Below are 26,098 nucleotides of genomic sequence, written 5' to 3'. Positions count from 1 at the left end.
AAAATAGCAGGGCTTAAATGTATCATATTCCCTATTTCCATTTGCGTGTAATTTGATCAACGAGTGTGTCTTTGCGTAACACGTCCTCATTCCTTGTGAAAACGTTTCCCCAAAGTTTGGTCGTACCTTTCAGTTACACCCTGCATGGGACAATGCTTTACGCCACCTCTACAGGCCTCCGCCAACAGTTGCACCGTCCAAAAGTCGATAGCACGAGTTCTTCCTCGTTTCCAACGATGTTCCACGTTTGCTTGTCCACTTCAACCCTCCACACCTCTTTTCTACAAACCCGCGCCGCTTTAACTCCCCTTTCCATTTTCGTGCCTTTTTTTCCCTTCCGTTGCACGGAACTTTCCGCTGACCAGAGCTTTTCACAGGACGTCGCAGAGCCGATTGAATCTTCGCTGGTTGAAACTCGACGCTTGGTTATTCCGTTTGTCTGCGGGCGATCGTACCGTGATACCCGTCGGCATTTCGCGAGAGTGTGCGAAAGAGCCGTTCCGATTTTTCAGCAGTTCTACGGGAAAATTGGACTAACGAAGCCGCGCGATTCGATGTAGCGAAAACTCGGAACTTAATAATTAGAGGGCATCGGGAGTACATCGTTACGATCGCGTAATCGCCCGTGCACGTACACGGCGCGAGACAGCACGAAACGGAGCAAAGATCATCAAACTCACATACAAACTTTAATTGCTTCTCGCGATGAATCGCTGGATTGTGCGGTAAACTTGGCCGAGCACCGACGTGCACCTGCGAACCGTTTCCGGACTCCTTCCGTCCGAAGGTACCGCCGATCGTGCTGACGTCAGTCGTTACCTCACCGACTATCGCCCTACACCGTTCAACCGTACCACCCTTACCTCCGCTCCTAAATCTGACGCGACAATTATTCCGAATAGAGGTGGCAATCAACGATCCAAAATGGAAGAAATTGTTCGTACGACTGGAAAAACTTTTAGAAAAGATTTTTTCGGTAATGTTTCGTGGATGCTCCAAAACACTGGAAGAAGCTCAAAACAATTTCCAAAATGCAAATGAACACTCTACCTAGGGAAATTATCGAACTCGATCAAACGATCTACCGTACCTCTATCCTCACGCGCGACATTGTGAAGCAGTATCGCCAAAGTTCCTGTCCCCAGCCAAACGCACCCCTATACGCAAAGTTTGACGCAATCCGAAACTGGCAAGCGTGGCTGTTACCTCGTCAGCTGAAATCGAAAATTCTCCAGTGTCGCTGACACGAAAGATTCGCTCTCGGTGAATGCGAATGGCTGGTCGCGGAGTCAACGTTTATTGTCCAAAGTGCAAAGCGTGACGACGCTCAATTAAACGACGCCCAGTCCGTGGAAACGTTCTCGATCAAGAAGTCAATTGACCCGTTTTCGCGCTGCATTGTGCCCGACTTACGTGTGCCGTCGTTACGCGCGCTACGCCAACTACGAACGCGCGTTTCACCGGCACGAATTATCCCGCCATTGTCATCGCTCTGTTACGCAACACTGTAACGGACTTCTCGTACGTGGAACGGTACGAACAAACCGGCAAACCGTACCATCCGTTATTACAGGCCATTGTTACACGCGTCGCTTGTTTCGCGATTAACCCTTATCGCGACGGATCGACGTCGTTTAACCATACGATTCGCGTAGTCCGAATTGCCGCCCCAAATTTCCTTAATTTCTGCCTCTAGAAGAAAGAATAAAGTTTGCGCCAAAACAAAGCTTTCGATGCGATTTCGAGACACTCATTTTGCCATTCGCACTGTTATGTAAATAAATCGTTGGTTGTTGAACTGAACGGTGTTTCATTTTTTGCATTATCCAAAATTCATCTAGCGGTTTAGAACGTTTATACGACCAGATGAGTTCTGCAATGGACTTGAACAACCACCGTCAGACACAAAGTTCGAGTAACCGCCCACGGGCTGACCGCATACGTACCTCTACTACTGCGACCGACTAACGCGCTGGAGTGATGAAAGAAACCCAGCATATATTTAATTTAAGCAATAATCTCGTAATATACTTCCCGCATTATCTGAAATTCGCTTCAATTATGGACCGCGATACGAACAATAATTTCAATTACGTTTGTAATATTACGTACGGTTCGCCTTTTAACATTTCCACTGGTGAATTAATCGGTGGTAGCTAATGTTAATGCGGTCGATTCATTTCGAAATTTACTTTTCTACAACGCACCATTGTTTGTTTTGGTTTTTTTATCTCTGGAAGTTAAAAATAATTTGGTGCAGATAAAAATCGTGCGTATATTGAAATAGAATTTTTATAGAATAGAATATGTACATTTTACCGTTTCGTATCAATTTCGTACACCCGTGTATAGTAGTTAAACGATTATTTCGCGCGAATGTGTCAACCGTGTATGACGATAGGCCAAAGACATTGGGCTAAACGCAATGAAATTGCAACCGCATCGAGACAAGTCAGACAACGCGGTTATCTATGCAACCTGACCACAATTGGTCAGCGAGTTCCATGGAAACGGTGGAGATTTAATGATAGCTCGAACGGACGCTGTGCCGACGATCAGCCGTAGCTATTGACAGATAAATGGTGACCAATCACGGATCATTGACCTCATTTACATTTGCAAGCGCCGATATTGGCGCCGCTTTTATATCGGGTACGCGGCTACCCTTGATACCCAGCGTCAGATAAACGATGTCGATGTATGTTTGATGTCCACATCGATAAATCATCTCTCTTAACGCGCGCGATGACAGCAGCTAATTCACGGCACGCTAATAAACCGTTAAACGCGGATTCGATTTTGAGCGATAAATATTGCTGATAACGGTCAGTCGATTTGTTCGATGTGCTGAAAACGATTGTTGGTACATCTGGAACGACATAAATTTTCTCCGCGCTAAATAATTAATGACGAAACTGATTGGCAAGTTCGTTGAGCGCTTAACAGTGTACGATTTTACTAGAAAGCACAACATAAAAGACTGGATGGTAACTTCGATGCAGCGTCGATGGCGTTGTCAAACAATTCTTTGTTCAAGCTGTTGCGTACATCCAACACTGGCTGAAATGGTTGGTGTTAATTTAAACGCGTTCATTTTATTTCCTCTCACTTTCGACTAAAACACGTTTTAAATAAACGTTGAAGAGAATTTAATTTAGTCTTTTGTAACGAAAAATTAAATGATATCTGACTTTCTGCATGTTTAATTATTCTACTTTCGTTTCGGTTATTCTATTGCGTTAATTTTGCTTTATTTTTCAGTTTTATTTAGTAATATACTTTTCCATACTGGTAAACCGTAATTTCTTTTTGTATATATGTTTGCAGTCAGCCCACCATCGCGTTCATTCTTTCTCGATCGTTGCTCCGTCTTTGTACGACTTCTCGCTTTGAAAAGCTTCGCGTAACGTAATGCCCTTTCCTATTTTAATTTCCCTCGGGTAATCATCATTTGTCTTCGACAGATATCGAACTTTCCGCGGTGGCTCCGACCTCCCGAACGAGGGCGAACCCCCATTTTTCTCAACGACGAAGCGTTTATGATTTTTATTTTCCACCCTCTTCCTTTCCCAGCGAGTCAGCTTTTTCCGCGAATACGGTCATTCGTTTGAGGCGTAAGGAACCGTCGGTGTACTCTGCACGGCGTGTGCAGTTATGGCCTAATTCGCTCGGTCAAAGAGAAAATCGAGAGACAGATATTTCGCGTAAATTAATTTCCCGTTTCCACGGTCGGTAAGTGACACCGGGTTGTTTTTGTGCGAGCAATCGCAGTGGAAAGTTCTTCTCGTCGAGATAGATTTTTACCTTCGTAGCACGTTTCTTTCTCGCAGTTAATTAATTAGCGTATGACGCCGCCTCCTCTCCATCCTTCGCTCAACCTTTGCCGCGATCCGAGCCTCTTCATTTCCACGGCTATCTCTCTCGTTCGCAGCTCTGCCCACTTATGTTTCGCCGAGTAGAAACTCGTCTCTTGGTAACTCATTAATTTGACGCTACTTTGCAGCGAGAGATTCATTCGAGGTCTCGCGCCTTTCCAAGGCTTAAGCGGAGACGCGAGATATTCCGCGGCCTGAAAATCCGTCGACGACCCTTTTTGGCAACCACCCGCATCCCTCGCTACCTATGCGAAATAACGTGCTCCACGCTTGCTTCTCTCGTAGTCCAGTGCAAATAGCATGATTTCATTCTACAGTTTTCTTATAATAACATTCATTATTTTGCGCATCCATGGCAACGTAGCATGATGCATGTAAAGGGAAAAATTATAACGAAGCTTTTGAAAATGATACCAAAGACGTCCGAAGCGTCGGACGTCGCTAGCGACAATGTATGTATCGACGATGGATGGAGCTTTTCATTTTTGTTGAAACGTCGATCCAGGGGAGTACAAGGAACATCAGAGGAAGAGAATGCACCGACACAGCAATAGCAAGTGCTGTTCGTCGTGTCCGTCCGAAAGGAAAGAAGGGAGGACGAAAAACGATCAACGAAACGCTCGTCGACACTGTGGACAGCGAAGCCTTTTATCTACTCACGCTTTATTTGCATCCGCGCAAACACGGATGAACGCTGCCGGACGTGAACTCTGGAGCGACTAGGCGAACACGTATCCACGTGTGTCGCATATCGGTGGAGCCGAACGATGAATGCGAAAATGTCGCGCACGTCACAGGATGTTTCTTTTGTCCTTGTCATCCATTTATGCATGAAGCCAGCCATTGCTTAATCCACCCCGCACTCTAGGCATCGTTGAAATTCGTTGATAGAACGATGCATCGACTTCTTTTTCCGGTTTCTTTCGTTACGTGTGTGCTCCATTCCATGGTGGTCACCACCTTCCGTCTTGCGATCGAATAGACGTAGCATTTTTGTCTATCAGTCGAGCTGTGCGAAACGGAAATCGTGCAATAAGAATTGAAACGAGACTCGTAATCGTTGCAGGCCGATGGGATTTTCGATGGTTACGCGAATGGATGAGAATGTGCTCCGTAAATCTCCTTTCCATTCTTCGGTTTAATACAATAATTTTGTCCGGCGTAGATGCATTCCTTGCGATCGTAAATACACCCACCAATTGTCTGGCACGGCCGCTGCAATCTTAGGAGAAACTCTATTCGGGGCTCCATTCGATGCTCGCTGCATCTTAGCGATATAGCTCCACCGTCATTATCGACTAAGCGATTTTCGCTTCGATCGCTTCGCTGGTCGCCTAACTTGGTAAGCAAAGACGGCGAACTTTCCGTAATGGACTAGTGAAACAAACGAAGATTGTTGTTTTAACTTTTAAAGAACGTTCAACGAGGAAAACTTGTTCGTGCAAAGGTAAACGAATCATTTCGGTCTTTACGCCAGCTGGTTTAATCAACGACATTTCGACTTGCTGTGTCGAGGCTTCTTTCAAGTATGTGGCAGTGAGTAAGTAAGTTTTATTTAATTCTTGACATTTCCATTCGAGATGCCAATTGTTTGTTGAGAATCACTGGCCCCCCTTATAGCTCGGGTACCTCGGGATTGCTAAACCCGTGCTGTAGCATTATAAATCAAACGTTACTACAGCCCCTGAGGGCAAATATGTAGTATAGTATAAAACCAAAAAAATTGAAGCAGGAAGTAAGAGGAGGCGTTTAATATTCCGCGGAGCCAATGCTCGAGTTCCGTGAAAAAAAGTGTGCGACGACTTGGCAACTTCTATCCGTGACGAATGGACGAAACTAAATTTAAAACTCCGCTCGGGACACCATTGTTCTACGAGAAGCTTCGATGAAAAAAATGAACTAGCCATCGAACGAGAAATGAACTATTACGATGGTATGAAAATGATCCTATTGAAATGGAAAAAGCTTAGAGATGGAAACCGCGAACGAAGGAACACTCGATACAGGAACGATCATCCATCTTCCGGGATTGCCGTGGAACGAGTGCATTGTGGACTTCACCAATCACCACCCTTTCCGAACAGCGCGCTTTTTTGTCACCCTCCCTTTCTTCCACGCCCCTTGATCACTCTCCGTCTCACTCGTTCCCCGTCGCCTACCCGATGCGACTCTTTTGTCCTCGCTCTTCCATTCCGTAAAGCGCTCCTCGTCAACGAGCCGTGGATAAAATCGATCGATGATCCGCGGATGGAATCGCTCTTATAGCGGCCATTGTATAAATTACAATTTCGTTACAATTCGCTCCCCTCGTTTGCCTTTGAATATAAGTAATTCGTTCGCTGTAATTTGTTTTGACCCCTTAGCAAGCTGCACGGAAGATCCTCTCCAACCTGTAATCGAACTCTTTGGTTTCCGAAAAAAGCTAATGCCTGTCTAACGCGATCATTTTGTGTAATACTGATTTACGTTGAATAAAGTAGGAAATGGGAGGATAAATAATGACGCGAAAAAATAGCGGGTTATTATCGAGGCACGTAACAAAAAAATTGATTGTGTCAAACTACTGTGTATCACGAGTCGGGGATCGGGACGCGCTCGAAGAGACGTTGAGTGTTCCCGACAGAAACGACGAGAGCTTTCCCGTCGACGGAAGCCGTCGTCGGTCGTGTAATCGGATATTATATTCACCGATCGGATTGATATCTCTGTCCTATTATGCCGTGGCATGAATCCCATTTTGAAGAATGCCGTGGCGCAGTTTCACAGTGATATTTGAATAGAGGGAGGGATAGGGGAGCGTAGGTGGTGGGCGATACCGGAAGACCGGAGGAAAGTGGCGGCTAGAAACGATAGGGGCTGCTGCAGCCTGCCTCTCTCGCGGCATACAGAATCAACGATTTCGACCGATCGAAAGCGACGGATACGGAAACGAACGTCGAACCGTAATCAGTAGCCTGCGAATCAATGAGAGTACCGCGGCTCCGATTTCCATGCACCTTGGGGTTCGCGTTCGCATGGAAACGCTCTCCCGTCTATAGTTCCTATAACGACGGTATTAATTAAAAATCGTTTCGAAATCGCTTTAATTAAGAGATTAATTCATTTTTTCCGACTAACAGTGCCCGACTCTCCACGGTTCCCCGAACCACGACCCATTACGAAATTAAAGCACCCTTCCGGGCCGCCAAGGACTCTCAAAATGTCTTATCGCTTTAACCTGTACGCTCTTCGAGGACGGGGATCTACGAATACGTTTGAAATCTGATTATTTAAGATTTCCATCGGAGAATTATTTTTCCCCCGTTTTGTCCGACTTGTTATTCAAAATTGATCCGATTCGTGGTTAAGACGTTTCGTTCAAATTCGTTACCATCGGGAACTTTACGACCGTCGCGAGACAACGTTTCCGGCTTACGTCTAATCCCAATTAATAATCATTTTATCACCGTTCCTGCCGGGGGCTGCTCGGTTTCCGGCGAACGAAAGTTAACTTGGCCAAATTATATTTTCCGGTCGAGCGGAACGGATGAAAAGATAGAAGGGGAAGGGATGGACCAGGAAGAGAACGAAACGGGCGGGGGGGAGGGGCTAAACGGAAGACGGAAAAGAGAGAAATGTGCTGCCGCAGTGGCGACGCCGACTGTAATTACAATGCCTTAATTTTATGCGCGAAGTTAAGCTCCTTTTAAGAGTCCCGAGAGTGGTTGGGTCCCCTCAGTGCCCCTCTTAAAACCCCCTCTGCGACCAGTTCGGGTCTCCACCTTTTCCGTGGAACACTCGTTTTACCGACACTAGCGTATTCATGGGAAACGTTCTTTTACCCCGGAACCGGCAAGATCTCCCGACGAGTCGTGGCAATTATTTTAATTTGTTTAGAGACCATTCTCTCCTATCTCCACCTTTTCCCTCGACCTTCGTCAAGGGACTTCCTTCGCAGCCATTTTACAGTTGCCCATCAGTCCACTCTCGTTTCCTTATTCTTTCTCTCTCGACCGATATTACCTCTCATTTGTTCTATTCCGCACCTGTCCGCAGTTATTTCACAGCCTTTAAATGTTCGTTTCCCAGTCGTTGCACCCACCTCAACAACGTAAAACCCCTAAGTTCACCGCCAAATTATTTAGCTCCCTTTGTATTTAGCTCAACAGCCTCGTCGGTGCACAATTTTATATATCTAACAGTTTCGAAACTAGCATCAGATGTCTGAAACTTTGGAGGATGCTCTTGCCACTTAAACTGAAGTTACCGAAGCTAAAAAAAAATACGTACCTCTTATTTTTAAGCGTTGTACAACCCTGAGAAGTTTCATCAAAGTTTGAGAGAGAAAGCTCGCTCCTTGTAAATTATAAATTCTCTCGTCCAATGTGCTTGAATGGATTTGACGAAAGTAGAGTATTTAATGAAAGTAATTAAAGTAAATTAAATTTCTTTTCAAATTATATTTTATACTCGTTTTTATTCCTCTGACTAGTCTTTATATCTAATTGCGTACTGTTCTCCGTGATAAATTCGTATAACCTTTGCTACCATTTTTCACTTTTATATCTTTACATCTCTCTTAATAGCTGTTATATTTAGTTTCGAGAAAATTATGTTCCGTACATCGCGTCAACAAACTTTAATCTTCGTTTCTCAACAATTCCTCTCGAATATTACGCGCTCGCGACAGTTTCTTCCCCCGAGGCGAGTAGAATTGCCGTCGTTTCTCCCTTAGGACCCGTAAATCGCACTTATCTCCGACGTTCCGTAATTTTTCTTATATCTCTGTACGCGTTGCAATCGGACAACGTCCGAAGTAGAACGTCTACGACAGAAGCAATTATCTGTCGCTTCGTTCTAATCTGGCCTTCGTCTCTCCTCGTGTTCCTTTCGATCATTCGCGTTCCCTCACGTGTACCACCCCCGTCCCGTAAATGGTTGCGTGTCTATTCCCGCTTACCACCCTTTATTTCTTTTCTCATCCCTGCCTCGTCTTTCCATCTGTCCTGAAATCAACTTGTCTTTAACGATAACCCGTTCATCGCAAAAATTCCGAAAATTGGATCGATAAACACGAAGATTAATATCTCTGGAATCCAAACGATATCATTTACTTCCATCTAGGTTAGAGTGGCGTTCGGCAAGGTGTTCGGGCAACCTGTTATTTCTTCCTCGTTGGAGTGTCGGTTGGAGAGATGTTATCCGACGACGAGGGCACACGGGGAAAAAAGTGCTCGGTAATTAAGAGTTTTTTCGCGAGTTGCGCGATCTCGATGCCTCTTTAATTTCTCGTAAATCAGTCGACGTGGAAAGCAAACGAGCGATGCTATCCGTGGGGTAGCGACTTGCGGGGCGAGAGATGAGGACGACCGACCAACACTGACGAGTCTGTCGAGATCAAAATCCATCCCTCTCGGGAAACTCTCCCCAGTCATCGTGCTCGTTAAAAACCAATCCAATTTGTCTTACGGCCGCGGACAAACTGCACCGAATGAGATTGCACAACTGTCGAAACTTTGTCGGACGAGTCAACGTTTAACGGTCCTTACGTTGATCGACCGTGCGACGTCTTATCGTCGATGCTCGGCCGAACTTGGGCGCTCGATTAAACTTACGAACTCGTTCGGATGCCCCTCGATCTGATAATTGACAGCCCCACGTCCGAAACTTCAACGACTGCTTGCTGGTATAATAGCAGAAAGTAAATTCTGGATGCGATGAAAAGTAAAATTCCGACGGGGAGAAGCACGGGGGGATATCTGGTATCTTTCGTTGGGAAGTGTAAATAGGAAACTCGTGCGATAGAAGATTCGATTGGAACTTGTATTTCTATCAAATGCTGGAGATGCTTCTGAATCGAGGAACCGAAAACGTTTAAACTGGTCCGGAGCTTCGAAAATGAGTATGTGCTTTAGCAGTCGTTGTTGTTAACAGTAGAGAGATGCGTCAAAAATATCGCGGACGAAACGTTTATCCGTTTGCGGAGGTAGTTACAAAGTTCTGCGCGTCGTCGGTCGTGGACAACGGGGGCGAATCCACCCCTTCGAACTCCAACTCTCTGATACATCTTCTAATGGGCTACATCTCGAAGGGCTAGATCTCCCGAAGTAAAAGGTTATCTGACTCTCTCGGTCGAGTGCACTTCCGTCGGTCTGTATTGAGTTTCAAGCCCGGGACCCGGAGAGTGAGCAAACTCGGTTCGCATCCCCGACTATGACGAATTGCGAAAGTTGAGTGAAAAATTGAACGTGGTTACGTAAGTCCGGCGCGATCTACGTGTCCGCAAGTATCTATGTGCGCCAGAGCGTTTGAAAAGGCGCATCATCCCCTCATCGTACGACAATTTTAGATTTTAGAAGTTTCTATAAATACGAACATTCCTTAAAAATTCTGTAGGAGTCTAAACGAAAAATAAGACACGGGGATTCGAAGCCACGATCCTCGGATCCACAGTCGACCGCTTTACCTACGCGACCAATCCCGTACCCTACGTTTCGTGTTCTTATTTGACTCCTTATTGTTGGGTATGGGAGACGCGGACACTACAATTCCTTCGCGAATATTTCTACACGCTGACACACACTTTATATACAAAATATCAACGATATATATAGTTATTTTCGGCCTAGATGTCTCTCATCCTACACCTATACTCGCGCAAAGTTCCTCCTGCAGACCAGGAAACATTCGACACAAGTTTGTACTTTACCAAGTAACCGAGAACAGAGCAACGAGAATTTCTAGCAAAGGATTAATCTCCGTCGTCCTAGTTCCCACGAGTTCCAACGATGACTGATCCGTTTACGTTTTCTTTCAGCTACGACGCGAGGAATCGACAGTTCGAAAAACCGAAACTGTGGAGCGACACACAGTTTTGGGGTGACAGAGCGTTTTTCAAAGCAAGTCCGCCGGCACAGCTGACGATCCGAGACCTGCGAGAAAGCGACGAGGGCGTGTACAGATGCAGGGTTGATTTTCGCAACTCGCCGACCAGGAACCTCAAGGTCAACTTCACCGTTATCGGTAAGTCCCTTCGACGTATTATACTCGGGGGAAGGCTGCCTTTAATTCGACACACTTCCAAACAAGGCAATCTTCCCCTACGAATATTCGTGGCAAGATGACATCGATATCGAATCGCATCAAGCTTCGATTGAGGTACTTGCTATTCGAGAACCGCGACAAAGTGGTAAGGGAAATCTCCCGAAACTGTGCCACATAATCATGGAAATTTAAAAACAGTACTGTCCCATCTCCAAGTTCGCCAGTTTCGCGAGAAACTACTTAGAAACTTGTCAAAGTTTCTGGAAATTACGGTACTCGGATGGATCGCAGATCGTTTGAAGCGAGATCGTTAATCGAGACACAGCCGGCCACTCGGACAATCGCCGACTCTGTGAAAGGGAGTATTCCCAAACGATTCTGTCTAGAGAGCTACGCGATTTGCGGTCGATTAGTCCGCGCACTAACTCGTTCCTTCTAACTGGCCCGCCCGATGTCCCCTTTGGATGCCACTCGAATAATTACGCTCCGACTCCATTCGTCGATCAAGGTTAATCAGGCACAAAGAAACGTCGCTTGCACTCGACCTCGATTCGATGAATGAAAGACCGGTGGACAGAAGATCTTTACAAACTTTTCGCGGAGCAAGGTTTTGTGGAATGTCCTCAGAATAGCAATGTTTCGAAACAAATTTCCCGTTTCTTTTTTATTAAAAATATAACAACATAGGAATATCTTCCAATGTCGTTAACGAGGCTTGATGGATGCACGCGTCATCAGGAAAATAAGAACGCGATTTAGAAGCACCGCGAGAAGACCGAATTCACCCTTATTCCTTCATTTTGCGGAGTAGCCTGACCAACGCCAGCGAGCAATTTGAAAAGGTGCTTTTGCTACCGTGAAACTTCGCTTCGATGCAAAAAGAGCTGGCTGCCTTTAGCGGAATCATCGACTGATTACACGGGAAAGAGAACAAAGCCGACGGATCTGCTAGCGTAATTCACCGATGCTGTATATCAGCTTGCGCCCGTAAAGTCCGAAACTATTGAACGGGCTACTTGATACTTCACCAAAAGTCTAAGACGGACCCCGAGGACGTTGCTCTTGTCTCGTAATAGAATCGAGCCGGTATCGTGGCCGCTGTTTAAGGAGAACGCGCTTCGTGCTTCGAAACCGGGCAAAAGCCCAAAGTCCTTTCAGGAAACCCCTAACTCAATTTGCCCATCGATCGGCTATTAAACTCAGTTAAAGAGCCGGCTGTCGATTCCGCTCGACGGAGTAACCGAGGAAACTTTAAGACGTTCCTAAAATCTGCCAAGACGTGCCATCGGTTTCAACTGTCGTCGTGTAGCGAACAAGACCAGGAAATTAACACTGTACAGAAGAATTTATAAGATGAAACTAGTATGCTCAAAAACTTATACGGAGAAATTAGGTTTTCTCTCTTTGTTTTGTATTTTATAAGGACGTATACGGATACGGACTGCTCGCCGAAGGAGAGTACTGTGTCTTGGAGTTAATATCAGAGTAAGTTTAAGTTAACCCGCGGTGCAGGATCCGGAGAGAGTGGCAGCTTCCTGGAAAGGGGCTAATCGAATAAACGGCACACCTCGCAGCCGTTAGGCCATCGGCGTCGAGACGTCGCGGTGGCTCGTTTTACGCCTCGACGCGCGCGAACGCCGCTCGAGATCGGTACACCAAGTTAACTCCGAACTCCATCCGAAGTCGATCGAAACACCGTAGAATGAGCACTGGAGATGTATCGAAGGACCGCCAAAGGAAAACTTCTTTATGCATTCGTTTCGGAAACGAATCGAAACGGTCTCGGCAGAGCTCGGTAAACGACGTTAGAATTCTCATTCGTCGAGTGTCTCGTTTCCCTCCCTGGTTTCTCCTCGAGTACTATTTCCATTAGAAAAGAAACCAAATCAAGTTAAAATTTTTCTTGGCTCGGGACAGTTTCTAATGTCGTTTCTCAATTTGTAATTTCCTACCGTTGGTTAATCGATAACTGTTCTCCTTCCTTTTAAACTTTTAATAATCCCGTGGTGGTAGAAAATTGAATTCAATGGTACGTCTAATCCTCGATGAAATAATAGAGCTCCTCTTGTTCTATTGCCGGCGGTTGTGTCGTTCTTGGGAGTTAATACCGAGTGTGTTTGTTCTTCCTCTGATTTTCCTCCAGCATATAGGAGTACCGTGAGCTGCAAAGTCCCTGGGGTTCTTGGTCGTAGCTGGAGAACCATCGCAACTTGGAGGAGGTCGAGCCGCTTCGGAAACTTCGAAGCGAAAGCTGGCTAGGCGTCGAGTCGGTGAACGTTAATCCGATTAGGATTTAGTTTAGATTTTGACAGGGTACCGCCCCACACCTCGAACGCTTCCGGAACGTCTAATCGCCGATTACGGAGAAATTAATTCCATCTTATCCAGCTTTCCACTCGGCCCGACTGGTCGTCTATCGGTCTATCTATCTCGCCGCGTGCCGCTTTAAATATACCCTTGAAAATTTATCTATTCGTTCGCCAGGCGAAACGCCACGCCCTTCATTATCTAACGTTATTAGTTCGCGGCTAATGACTCCCTATCTCTTCGTTTACGCTCCAAACTTTTCGCATCGCTGCGAACGAGATACCTGGCCTCCTCCATTCCCCAGCGATTACGCGCTTATCATACGATCCTCGAGCTCGCACCTCGCGGGCTCTTCGTGACCGCGTCTTCAATTTTCTTCATGCGTTAATAAAGACTTTGTCGTGTTATTCTAGGTGTCCCAAGAAATATCTCGCATTTGTTATCGTAAATGCTGCCGTTCAATTTTTAAATTCTTGTGTAATTAGTAATTACGTTTTCATTAGTCCATTAGAACATTTTCAACGCAGAAAATCGATACCACGGCTAACTAAGTAATCCCGTTCATTTGCCGTCTTTCTGGCACCCTCTAACAAGCGTCCATTGTCCGCTTTCTATTCTTGGTCTGCGAGCCTATCAGGTGTTCTAATCTATCTCTAAACGCATTGTATCGAACCTGGTGGAATCACACAAGCCACTAGGAAATGCATTATTCCCAGAAGTAGATGCTTCATGCTGAATATCCGCATTAAGCCTCTTATTGGCGATTACACGTTAGCCCCATCGAATGGAGACAGGAAGGGGACCGATGTAGGTTTTTGAGTCGTTAAACTACAAAAGGAAACTTATTGTTTAAAATTTCAACTAGCAACGAATAAATGGTTACACAAAGTTTCCGTTCCGTAATCGATTATTCGAATACAATTCTGGCCGCCTCTGCGCGCTACTTTGAAGTCGATACCGGACGTCGAACAACTCCTACGTAAGCCTCTTATCTGCAATTACTTTGCAACTTTTACGGCAGCGAGAGAGACGGGGATTCGTTACGTTGAAATAAGCCGAGCATCAAACACTTCCAGCAATCTCGGTCACTCCCCAGTACTTTCTTCCAAAGCCGATACTCCTCGATCCTTCAGTGGAAATTTTTCCTGAATATTAAATATTCATCGAAGGCAACGGTGCATTTCCCGATGGAGAGAGCACTGCGTGGCTAGCTTGCGAAGAAAATACTAGATTCCAGGGAAACGATGATGCCCGTAGAGTAAATTCAATTAAATTACACTTGAGTCTATATGGAAGTTCGACTACCAATGCAGTAGAAACTGCAACGCTTCTGGCAGTAGAATAGCTAGTCACTCGTCAGATACGACTGGAGACGGTAGATACGAAACTGCACGATCAGGAAAGGTTAATCGTTGTTAAACCATATCGATCTCTTAATAAATATTTTCGTTTTCGTTACGTCAAGCAAAGCGTTAATATTATTAATTTGTTAAATCTCCTCCTGAAATATCAATATTATACAAATTATTTCTTTAACTTCTGTATACTTTGTACATTCTGTTTAGTTTATAACTTTTTAATTCTCCGAACTTTCCACAAGTTGACCTCTTGGATTGCTAAATATTTAACTTTTTTAAGCTTCTTGCCTACCAGTAATCGGCTAACTAATTATTATATAATTTGTCTGCAGTTCTTTGATATTTGGTGTACTTATTATTACTGTTTCTAGCCAACCTGGACACCTTGTCAAAAATCTTTTCCCTTAGCTTTTCAACGAGCGTAGTCTATTTTGGGAAAATTGGAAAGGTTTCTCCGCGGCGTCGCCCTTCTAGCTCGACGTCAAAATTGAATCGGTGCTCATCCGGTAAGGCTCTATTTTATACCCCAGACGATACTTCCGGGACCAGAGAGAAACGAAGAGAAGGAAAAGCGATCGGGATTCGTTCTCGGACGAAATTTACCGCGGCTAAGCAACACCGAGCCGCGCTTGGACCGTCGTGCCGCTTTTTCCCTGACAGTCTCGCGAATAATTTATCGCGCTGCGAATAATGTATCGTGAGGGGCGTAACTTAACCTTATCCAGGGAATAGTTTCCGGAATAGGTAATGGAAACGCACATTCTAAAAGCGGGATAACGTACCTCTTCCTCCGTCTCTCTCCGCTTGTCGAGAGTCGACCCAAACGCGGCCTCTCCGATGCGAAATTATATTTATTTTTAATCGCAAACAGACGCCTCTACGAGCATTTTCGCTAATACCATTCGGCCATTCGTAATTTGTCGGTGTTCCGAAATTCGACAAAATTTCACCGCGCCCCGTGCATTTCAGTCTGGATTCTGGCGTGACCGAACTGCATACTCGGCCAGCCAGAACGTTGGAATAGCAACGTGGTCGACATAAAGCAGGACAAACAATGCGAATCGATACTGGGAGGAAAGGCCGAGGGAGATTACTTTCGCGGACATGCGGTTAGCCAGTCTTCTCAAGAAATCATGAATCCGACGAAACGGGCCTCAATAATGTATCGACCAATCGAACTCCGTGAAAAGTTCGACGAGTGATCGGAGCCAATCGAGTGCTCCCGGTAGAAAGTTTCTAGTAGTTACGATAAAAGAACTGGAAAATTCCGGCCACTGAACAGGCATCGATCGCCGGTATATTGTTTACCGTGACGATTTAAATATTGAAAATTTGCGTTAACAATTCATTCCGAAGCATCGAAACGCGACGCGACATCTCATTCGACGCGGAACGCGTGTATGATTTTGAATAGTTTGACGCCTCTCACTGCCAATTACAATAGATCAGTACTGGATCAATTTAATTATAATTATTAAAGTGACGATTGACGATCGGGATTAAAATGGTTAATCATAGACGTCGTACACAATTGACAAATGAATTAGTGGTCATTCACACGCGACAAATGACGATGGAAGCAATCGATACTTGTTAGTGCCTATTGGACGATTCATCTTCGAGACCTAAACATCCCCTCTAACAGCAAATCTACGCGTTCTATGGAGAAGTACGTATCAAAAATTTTTATATAAATTTTAACAGAAATAATTTCCTTTGCCTTTCATTACGTCTTCTTTTCTATCCACCCACCACTAGCTCTTCTTCTCCTTGGTCATTTCTCGACAAAAGTTCAGCCGCCCGAGGGTGGCCACGAAAACACGGCGGTACTCATTAGTCGGAAGGACGTCAACGAGAATTTTAAAACATCCTGTTTTCCAAGAAAGCTCGGGATTTGATCGTTTTTCCGAGTCCAGAGGCGCGCTCGAAACGTCACCGGACGCAAACGAATCGAGCTTCCTCCTGACCCTTCTCGCGTACAAGGCGATTCTAGGAATTGGGTCGAGGATTAGTTCTTTCCAAACGAAGTTATCGAAATTCTCGTCAGCAATTATTATTTTCAGAGATCTCGATGATGGCTCGTTGCATGGAGTCGCGACGTCGGCGTCGTCGAAAAATGTCTTCTTGTCAACTTTACTTCAACTTTCATACCGTCCATACCGGTCTAGCACAGTTGCGTCAAAAAAGAGAAATAGCTCCCATTTATGAGATTCAACTTTTACCTGTACCCACGCTTAGAAATGATTTGCAGCAGCTGGTCCCATTTTCTGGAATCGCCCTATACTTTTGTTGCATGTTGGATTCTCGGAGCGCAGATGCAAGTATGGTGGAATATAAAAAGAAAGAGAGGAGGAAATCAATCGCGTCACATATTGGGCGATAGATTGATCGAGGCGCGCTTTTGTTCAGCTATCTCCGCGACACGTGGAAACGTTCTTCACGGTGGGGAGGGGGGGGGGGGGCGTGAAGGCTTGAAATAGCGCGTAAAAAATTGCAGATCGACTCGGGGACGCGTCATGAATCATAAGGGAATTTCACCGCCCGTGGCCTCTCGGACCCTTCGCAGGGCGCGAGGTTGGGCGGCCGGCAACAGAAGAGAAACCGATGGAAAGATTCGCAGTGGTACCATCTGCCACATTTTTCTGCGCCAGGGAGCTCGTTCGTCTTCGCCCAGCGCTCTCTCCTTTTTATTTCATGCAATGCTCCAGTTGAAACGAGTACACATTCTTTCCCCGTTATACTTGTCCACGTATTATTCCCACGGAGGAAGCAATGCTTTTGGTCAAAACGCAGCCCCTCTTCCAACAGTTTACGAGACGTTATGAAATATGATATACGGTTCCATTACCTCGCTCCTACCGTCTAAGTTACAATTGGTATAGTTAAAAGCCAGTGCCGGCGAAATAATTAAAATAATTTGTCGCGTTTAATAGCAAGAAAGTTCAGTGGCAACTCCGATGGAACGTTTGCTATCAGAAAGCGTACAAGAATGTTATTCCAAGCGCGAAACGGACCGTGTAAAATCTCTTTCCGTTCCACCGTTGAACGTCGCTTTTTCCACCCGACGCGACGGCGCTGTAAGTCGCCAGGACTTTGAATTCACTGTCGCAAATTATAATTTTCAATTTCTCGGGGCTTACAGGTCGCAGGCGTGTCCCGACACCGCGACGCGGTAGTCCGGTCGATCCGAGGAAATTGGAAATGGAGGATAGTCTGTTTACGGTGGTCGGGCGTGTTGCGTTTGGACGCCGGAAGTCGAAACTTTCGAATCCACGGGGATCGTTGATTACACTCGACGAAAAAGATCCTTGCTTTTGTGACTCTGTTCGTCGATATCGTGAGAGAGCCGGTGGTTATTCGAGTCACGCGTAGGATTCACCGTCATCCCCAATATTCCTGGTCCAGCGTATCCTGTTCGTGGCTCTCGAACGTGTCCCGAGCAAGACTCCTCGGCATTCCCAGCCTTAACGTTCCCACGTTTCGCATTCCATCCCCTTCGAAGACGTCCTGGTTCTCTTGAACCTCTTGGCTTCAGCAAGATTGCGTAATCAACGCGCGTACTTGTCCTCGAAATTGAATCCCAATTGTTCTTTACTGTGCCAAAGACTTGGTTTCTAACGAGGAGGCACGGCCGTGTCAGGCGCAGATTTTGATGAAACCAGCCCTTGCATTACAGGGTCTTTTTAGCAAAGTGGCTACTTGCTCGACCATGACCCCTCTGGTGCTGATCTCTGATACTACATCAGACGACCACTTCCAGAGGAATCGTAGTCACTCCTGCCAGTCATACAGTAGAATATGTCGTTGCATTGTCTTTTTTTTCAGCTTGTTATTTCAATAAGATCGTGCCCATCCCCGCGGACTGGCGAACCAACCAGAAAGTGTAAAGCTTTCAGGAAACTCCTGATGGAGAAAATAAAAGCAACGGGATCGCGGACGGGAAAACAGTTAAGTAAGTCCCACCGCGGCGTAAGTCGTAAGAACGGAAAACTCGTCGTCCTCGCCCGAGCTCGTTTCTTTTCCTTGTAAGGCGGCCACCCGCCCATGTTTATGAGGCATCCAAGAGCTGACACGACGACGGATGGACGGATTCTCTATAAAGAATTCAACAGACTCAATTTGATTTCACTCAGCGAGAAGATCATCTCGCGATCGATACGTCTACGATTGAAGGGTCACTCTGCTTTCTTTGTAATTATTCTTCATTGGAGAATGTCAATTTTTCGAAGTTTTCACAATCCTCTCAAAACAGTGAATAGAGAAAAGATGAATTTTTAAACCGAAATTAGCAGAGTGCTACCTCAAGACCTCAAGAGAACGCATATAGAAGTACGACACTAAGCTGAAAGAGCTTCGCAATTGAAAGCTACCAGCGGCTTAGGGAAAGAGGCTGCGTCACAAAGGGTTTCAGTGAAAGGGGAGGAAAAACTAAACGCAAATAGAAAGAGAAAAATACACGAGGCTTGCGTGTTCCCGGTTTACGCACGAATAGTAATTGCTCGACGGTCTCGTTATGGCTGTTCTTTCTCGTCGAAAACGTAGACACTTCGGCGGCCGTTGACGAATGGTGAATAAAAATGCCTACCAGGGAAAGATGCGAAGCGCACGACGATCAGACATGTGGAGATCGCTTTGTGCGGGTGGTTTGTCAACTACGACCAATAGTAAAACTATACCTTACGTTTTCACGCGTTTCTTGCCTTCACGCATGTTGGGTATCAACAGCGCACACAGGAAGAAGGTGGAGATGAGAGGAGTGCAATTACTTACCACTCTACTGCCTATCAACTCTTCAATCATTGAAATTTGTTTATACGTAACCGTAAAAGTTGTTCGTGATAATCAAAAACAGAGAGCGATGGGAATAATTATCGAGGAATTGTTCCTGAAACCTCGATGTTCTCGATATGCATAAGAGCGGCTAAGAGATACGTAACATCTTGGTTACATCGAGAATCCCAGTGCCTTTAGGCGAAATTAAAACATACAGCCATGCCAGAATCTGGCGGTGCTTTGGCAACTCAAAGGGGAGAAACGCAAGATTTCTTTTGCGACTGGTGCGGTCTTACATGCGGTGGATATGGGTCTCACAGAGATCCTCCAGAGGATTTTCACCAACGCCCTGAAGCGATATTACACTCCTAGACAAACGAATTGCATACCTGGACTGGTCCACAATTTTTCGATATTAAATGTACAATTCAATTGTACATTTTTTTTTTGTGCTTTACGTTTTCGAAAATCGTATGCTCAAAAAATTTGAATGCGACCCATAGTTAAGAAGCTCGCTATAAACCAGCGAACATCCAACGAAATTCTTCAAACGACTTTTTGAAGCGGAAAACCAACGAGCCCGATTTCCCTTTGCTTTTTTTCTCGAGGAGCAACGAAAATCCCAGAGTTTTTCGCAGAAAAATATCCCTCGGCTGCGTGTAGTAAAAATATGTTATGAGACACACATCTTTGAAGTTGCGTCGGTATTGCAGCGCCAACTCGATTTTAGGAACATGTCGTCGTTTCTCCCCGGGGGTTAGCCGGGATATTTTTCCTACGATCTGTATACGATCTTGAACAGTTCCGAAGCACGATACGACACTCTGTCGAGAGAGTTTTACCTAAGTCACCGCTTTGTCGATCCTTTTGGTTAGCTATTTTCCCGGAAAAGTTGGCGTATCGGCACCTTCGAAAGAGCATCTTCGTACGTGACGCCGAGTCAATTTCAAAGACGTATTGTCGCCTTGCGAGACCCTTCTATACGGTAGACGAGCCAGATTTTTCTGTTTGACACGAACACTGGTGCTTTTTCTGGCCGAATTCTGTTTACTCCATCGTTCAAAGTTTTCTCAGTCGTCGATGGAAACTGAACAATGGAGGAGACAGAGCGGTAACAAATGTTAGTGCTTATTTGTTTCTGACCGAACCATTTTCCTTTGTGAGCAACTTAAAATAGTTTGAAATTGAACCTTCATGTACTCCATGTTTAAATTTTGTTTCCCGCTTTTGCGTCTGGTATACTTTGTGTTTAAATTTGGTTTCTCATATCCCTTTGATATGCTTTGTGCTTAAATTTAATTTCTCTTTTTACTGTGACATATTCCATGTCCAAATTGAATTTTTCCTTTGACTCTGGTGTACTTTGTCATGAAATTAAACTTCTACTTCACACTTAACGAATGTAATTTTCATTATAAATTTGAGTTTCCTGATGAGGGCCTGAAACAAAGGTCGATACGTCGATAAAATACGTCGCGACGATATTTTCTGGAAAGACGAAAATTTCCCCACGGTCTGTCGTCGGATAAGGCAGGAAACTGCGTCAGTGGAACACGTGTCCGATGAAGAACGAGGAATTTTACGGGCTCGTAAACGATCCCGACGATCCCGACGTCCCCATAACTCAGAACGCGGCCTCTTTTTCCCATTCGTTGCGCCTCTTTTGCTTTCGCGCTATATGGTAACCGAGCAACTATTCCTTGATAATATTTCCGTCCTTTTTCCTCGCCAACATTTGTCCTTTCGGACAGAGATGAGCACATTTCTCGTCAACATGAAACTTTCAACTAGCCCTTCGCAACCGACGATATTTTCATATTCGAGCAAGACTCTAACTTGTTCGAGAATAAAATCCTAAAACCTGAGGACTCAGCTATACCAAATCGAAGTTTAAGAATTTCATTCAAATTTATTATTTTTGATACTTAACATTCAGAATTAATTTTGTTTGTTCTTCAGTGTGAAGCACTGCGACGTGGCGATCAACGTGTTAAGGATGCAAGTAGTAGTTCGGAGGTGGAGGAAAGCCGCGATGCGTGTTCGTTTGTCTCGTTAACCATCGAGTGAAGCCAACGTGGCTGCATTAAAAAAAACGAGCCCAGCGTGGACTGAAGCTGGAATGTACGAAAACAAATGAGAACGTCGAGCCTGGAAGATCGTGGAAAGAGAAGAAAAACCAATGGGGCGGAGGGAAAATATTTGCGTAATCCTGGGGGAACGATTCCAGGGGACAATGAATGGTCCGGGGTCTCGACGTTTCATTTAAATCGATCGTTCGAATGTCACGGAGATGGTCCAAGGATCGAAGCTTTTGAATCATCGAGACGACTACACGGTTCAGCAATTTATTGCGTACCGAACGAGACTCTATGAACGATCCTTCTTTTTGCCCTCCTGGATATCCGCAGCCACGTTCATTCGCAGATCGTTACGTCGCGAAAAGGGGAATGACTTTTCAATGTGACAGCCATCAATTATGTCTTTCATTCGTGGGTACGATGATTGCTCCATGCGAAGGAAAGCTTCGCAATTAACCCTCCCATCGACGAGCATTGAAGATTTTCACGTGCGAGCTATAAGTTTTGCTAGCTAAGCTTTCGATCGATATATGATCGGGGCGAGAACCTCGTCGTGTATATGTATAGATATAAGGAGGGATGTACGATTCCAAGAGCGATAAAATTTATCACTCGGCCGAGGGTGAACGGTATCGAGAACGATATCGAGATTTATCGCAAGCGATCCAACGGGAAGGAATCGTCTTGGCGGTTCGTGGACCACGAGCCGCGCAGATTCAATCGAGACCCGCGTTCGATACGCTCGATACGTTCGATACCATCGAGTGTTCGCATTATTGATTGCGACGGCCGGCAGTTACGCCACGCTGTTTTCGCGAGCTTCCAGAAGACGCTCGATTCGGTATTCGAAAATTTCCATCGTAAATTTGGCGCGTTTCCAAGTGTCTCATTTCCGTCACCGTTTACCAACGCCGTCGAGACGTCAACGTCTACCTTGATCGCTCCTCGCAGCTGCGTCGATCTTAAGTATATCCACTTCTACTTGATTTATTCTTGTTTAGCAGAGTTTCCTCGCTTGTCTGAAGAGACATTCTCAATTACCAGAAGCATCACAAAATTGCTAGTCGTCCCTATTAAAACAAAAGTTTTACCTGCAAAGCGTTAAAAGCTGTCGGAACTCGCCGAAATTTCCGAAATAGAAATCGGAGCGTTCAAGGACGTTCGCGAACAATACCGGAAACTCGTGACGGGGAAATGAGAAATTCAATTGGCACGGCGAACGACGTGGCCACGAATCACCGTCCATTCGATAAATCTCGATATCGCGCTGCGTCGCCCGACGTTCGCCGCTGGCTTTTACTACGTGGTAAACTCTTGGCGCTCATGTTTTCGCGGAAAGGAGAACTGGTCCACCCCGTCGATCGAGAGGATAACCGTAAAAGCGGTGGCATAAATCTCCGACTAATCCGCGAAATAAACGGACGATTTAACGGAAGCTCTCTGTCTACTCTGGCCTGTGCCACGCTGCGTCTCCGCGTTATCATCAGAGAGTTTGAAAAAAGCTGCGCGCGGCTTCGACCTTTCGGTGGATATTTCAGCCGCTATCGCGTCGGTTCCCATATATCCTGTGCATAAATCTTGTCGTTACATCGGCGCGCAATATGCGGTTACTATCTGCAGACGTTTCGCGCCCCGCTATCCCTGCGAGTTTCGCAGGGTTGACACGTTCTCTGTCAACAATGTCGCGTTGCACTGTTCGAGAAAAATGTTACTCAGACTTGGTGTTAATGATACAGCAAGAGCAACGTATATATTACAGGAGTGTGTACTTTATAGGAGGAATCGTACATAAGGAATTGTCTACGCGATGCAAATAAAAAAAAAAAGCGATACTCGATGTTGTTTTCGTGTCTGTTACGATAACCCGTTTTCGACTGATCTGGAAAATAGAAAAATATTACGTGAGCCCCGGCGCCTTCTGAAAGTGCGGAGAAGTATTTTCAGCGGGATTGAGAATTCAAAGCGATCGGATAATCCGATAATCCGATTGGTTTGAATTCTCGAGCCTTCTCCTCGTCCCTCCCTCGTTTTGTCTCGTTTCGCTGATGGCGCCGGACGAAGTTGCGCGGAACGCCTGCTTACAGATCGAGGCTGGGCGCTGGAAATTCTTTCTAAACATTCGAGAAAGAAGAAATCGAAAGAACAGCGGAGATTGAGCGGAAGAGGAAAACACTAGCACCAGAGATTTCCAGCGGATTTCAGGCCCGGAAACGCAAGGAAGAATCCCCGGAAGAGCATTGCGCTATCTCGTCGCATACAAAAACTCGATCTTTGCTTTACCGGATCTTATTCGAATCGATGCATGTTGTAGCCCAAGAGAAAAGAGGCGAAGTTTAAGTCATCTTCGGCGTCGCCTTGTTTCAAAAATTGTTCGATAAATATAAACCTTCCAAGATGGCACTTCCCATCGATTTTTAAAACTACCCTTGCAAAAGAATTTTAAGGGCAGTTCTTCCCTAGGGATGAGGCGAATACAAACAGCTGTCGCAGTACTTTTCATACTTTTCAAAACGCTTTCCTTTGTACGACGCGTCGGAAGAACTACGCTCGAAACAGTTGTCGTACGATGCATGCTGTGGGAAAAGTATCGCGTCTCGACCCCGGAAATTACCTAGTCGAGGTTATATCCGATTTACGAGGACAAGGACGCGACCTACAGGAAGAGGGGACAACTTCTACGTTTTAAAGGACAGAATTTCGTTTCTCTCTTCCCTCATCCACGGAACAAACTTCAGCGTAGCTGATCTAGAGCTGAATCTAACATGACGTTCGTAATAATTCTATAAAACGTAATTAAGTCCTGGATTTTCCACCGAGATCGTCAAGCTCGACAGCAAAACCACGTTCGACGCGACAAAACGAAAAATGGTCGCCGACGAACCGAATAGAAGAAAAGGTGTACGAAAATAGAGGTGGTATTGGTTGCTGGTAAGAAGGAAAGAATAAAAAAAAAGAGAGTGAAGCATGAAGAAGCGGTGAACCGAGTCAGTCTTCTTCGGTCACGTTCACCTCGAGTCGACAGCCTTCGTAAAACATCCAATTTCTGCCCAAGGTGCAAACTATAAAACACTACGATGTTTCTATTCCGGTGTGTCGAAATGACGGGCGTGCGAGAATCCTCGATCGACGCCTTTTATCGTTCCCCTAGACGACAAACGCTTTCGTGACAAGGTGTTAAAAAATGGAGGCGTTCAAGGAAACGAAACGACTTACACCATGAATATTCCCTCTGGAAATAGGGCAGGTAAACTTGGAGCCTGAGTCGACCATCTTTGCGTGTCCCAATGATGTGTTCATCTTCGAAGAATTAATTGCTTTTTGAAACCATTATACATAATAATTCTCCTAACTGGGACAGACTGTAATTCCGCTCTAAGAGTTCAACGGTTTCTATTATCCTGTAATTATACTGTAAAATTAGACGTAAAATAAATTTGTATTTACGCAGTCATACGAGTAGTATTGATTTCCGCGAAAATGAGTCCAAATATGATCTCGTTAGGAGACATACGTATTTTCCGATTCCAATAGTGATTCGTATTACATGTAATTACAAATAATCATAACAATGTTGCGATTCGACATACTCACGTTTGCGAAAACCGCGCGAATGTGTTAACAATAGAATCATCCCCTATACGATGAACAGAAATTTTGCAATTTCGTTAGCGAGGGAAAATCGAACCGACGACCATTACTCGAATTTTAGCCATTAACGTTAAGCAGAGTTGAAAATTCATTACCATACGATCGCATTTGTAATTTATCACTCGAAACTAATAGCGTCGGATTCTCGCGAAAAACTTGGCCATTTTAAATGCATAGAAAAAAGACCGTATATCAACAATGAACAATGTTACGCGGAATATTCAGGCCAAAGTTAAAAGTGTCAGTAATTATTTATAAAGTTACGCTGTCAACGCTGAAAAACGTGGTTTCGCGAAAAACGCGATTAAAGTTTACGTGATGTGCTCGTCTGCCCGGGCACCCCTTTCGTAATAAATTCATGACTTTCCTAATTTTCAGAATCTCGACCCTCATCCTAGCTCAAAATATTCGCAAAACTCGTTACTTTATTAATAGAGATAGAAATAGAAATGTGTTCACTTTCAACGCTGGTGCAACCCGTTAAGTGTCCGACCGCCACGATTGGATGCGAACAGCATCCAAATTAAGGACGCTGTCGCGTGGGGGTGACGAGCAGCTGCTGAATCTGCACGCTACAAACAAACAGAGACGCATTGCATTCGCGCTAAATAATTTGTAGCGTGGAATTGGATACGGGATTTTGGGGACGCGTACGCTTCGGCTGTAAAATTATTAACTCGCCAACAGTGGACGGAATGTTGTTTCCCCATTTGGTCAATATAAATTATTCCATCTGCGTGACGTCTGCCTGCCGCCTCAGGAGTGTATGAGGTTCGATTTAAAGGAACGCCATTCGTTGAGAAAACTCTGGTAGTACAATTTGTCGGCGATCCATGGAAATTGCTACGCGTCGCGATCGATCTCTGTTCTCTCCTTCTTCCATCCCGGGTCGTGTTCGTGCGCTGAATCATTTACGCTCGCTGAAATCCCGACGGGGGTTGTAAATAATGTCGACAGAGTTCTTTAATTAAAACGCGGACTTTAATTGTCGCTTCATATAGTCAGCTAGGGCGAATAAAAACCGAAGATTTACGGA

General features: G+C 45.2%; 1 protein-coding gene across 1 annotated transcript in view; it reads left to right on the top strand.

Moving 5' to 3' along the window:
* LOC128893459 (nephrin-like) overlaps positions 1-26,098 on the top strand; it is a 116,304-nt gene that overhangs the window by 22,900 nt on the left and 67,306 nt on the right. The window contains exon 4 of the mRNA XM_054154394.1: positions 10,672-10,877. Within this exon, the coding sequence (XP_054010369.1) occupies positions 10,672-10,877 (206 nt within the window). The remainder of the gene's footprint in view (positions 1-10,671; positions 10,878-26,098) is intronic.

This window comes from Hylaeus anthracinus, unplaced genomic scaffold, assembly GCF_026225885.1.
Source record: "Hylaeus anthracinus isolate JK02 unplaced genomic scaffold, UHH_iyHylAnth1.0_haploid 3, whole genome shotgun sequence".
NCBI lineage: Eukaryota > Metazoa > Arthropoda > Insecta > Hymenoptera > Colletidae > Hylaeus > Hylaeus anthracinus.
The sequence above is the reverse complement of the archived record's forward strand: the minus strand, read 5'-3'. Positions and strand labels throughout refer to the sequence as shown.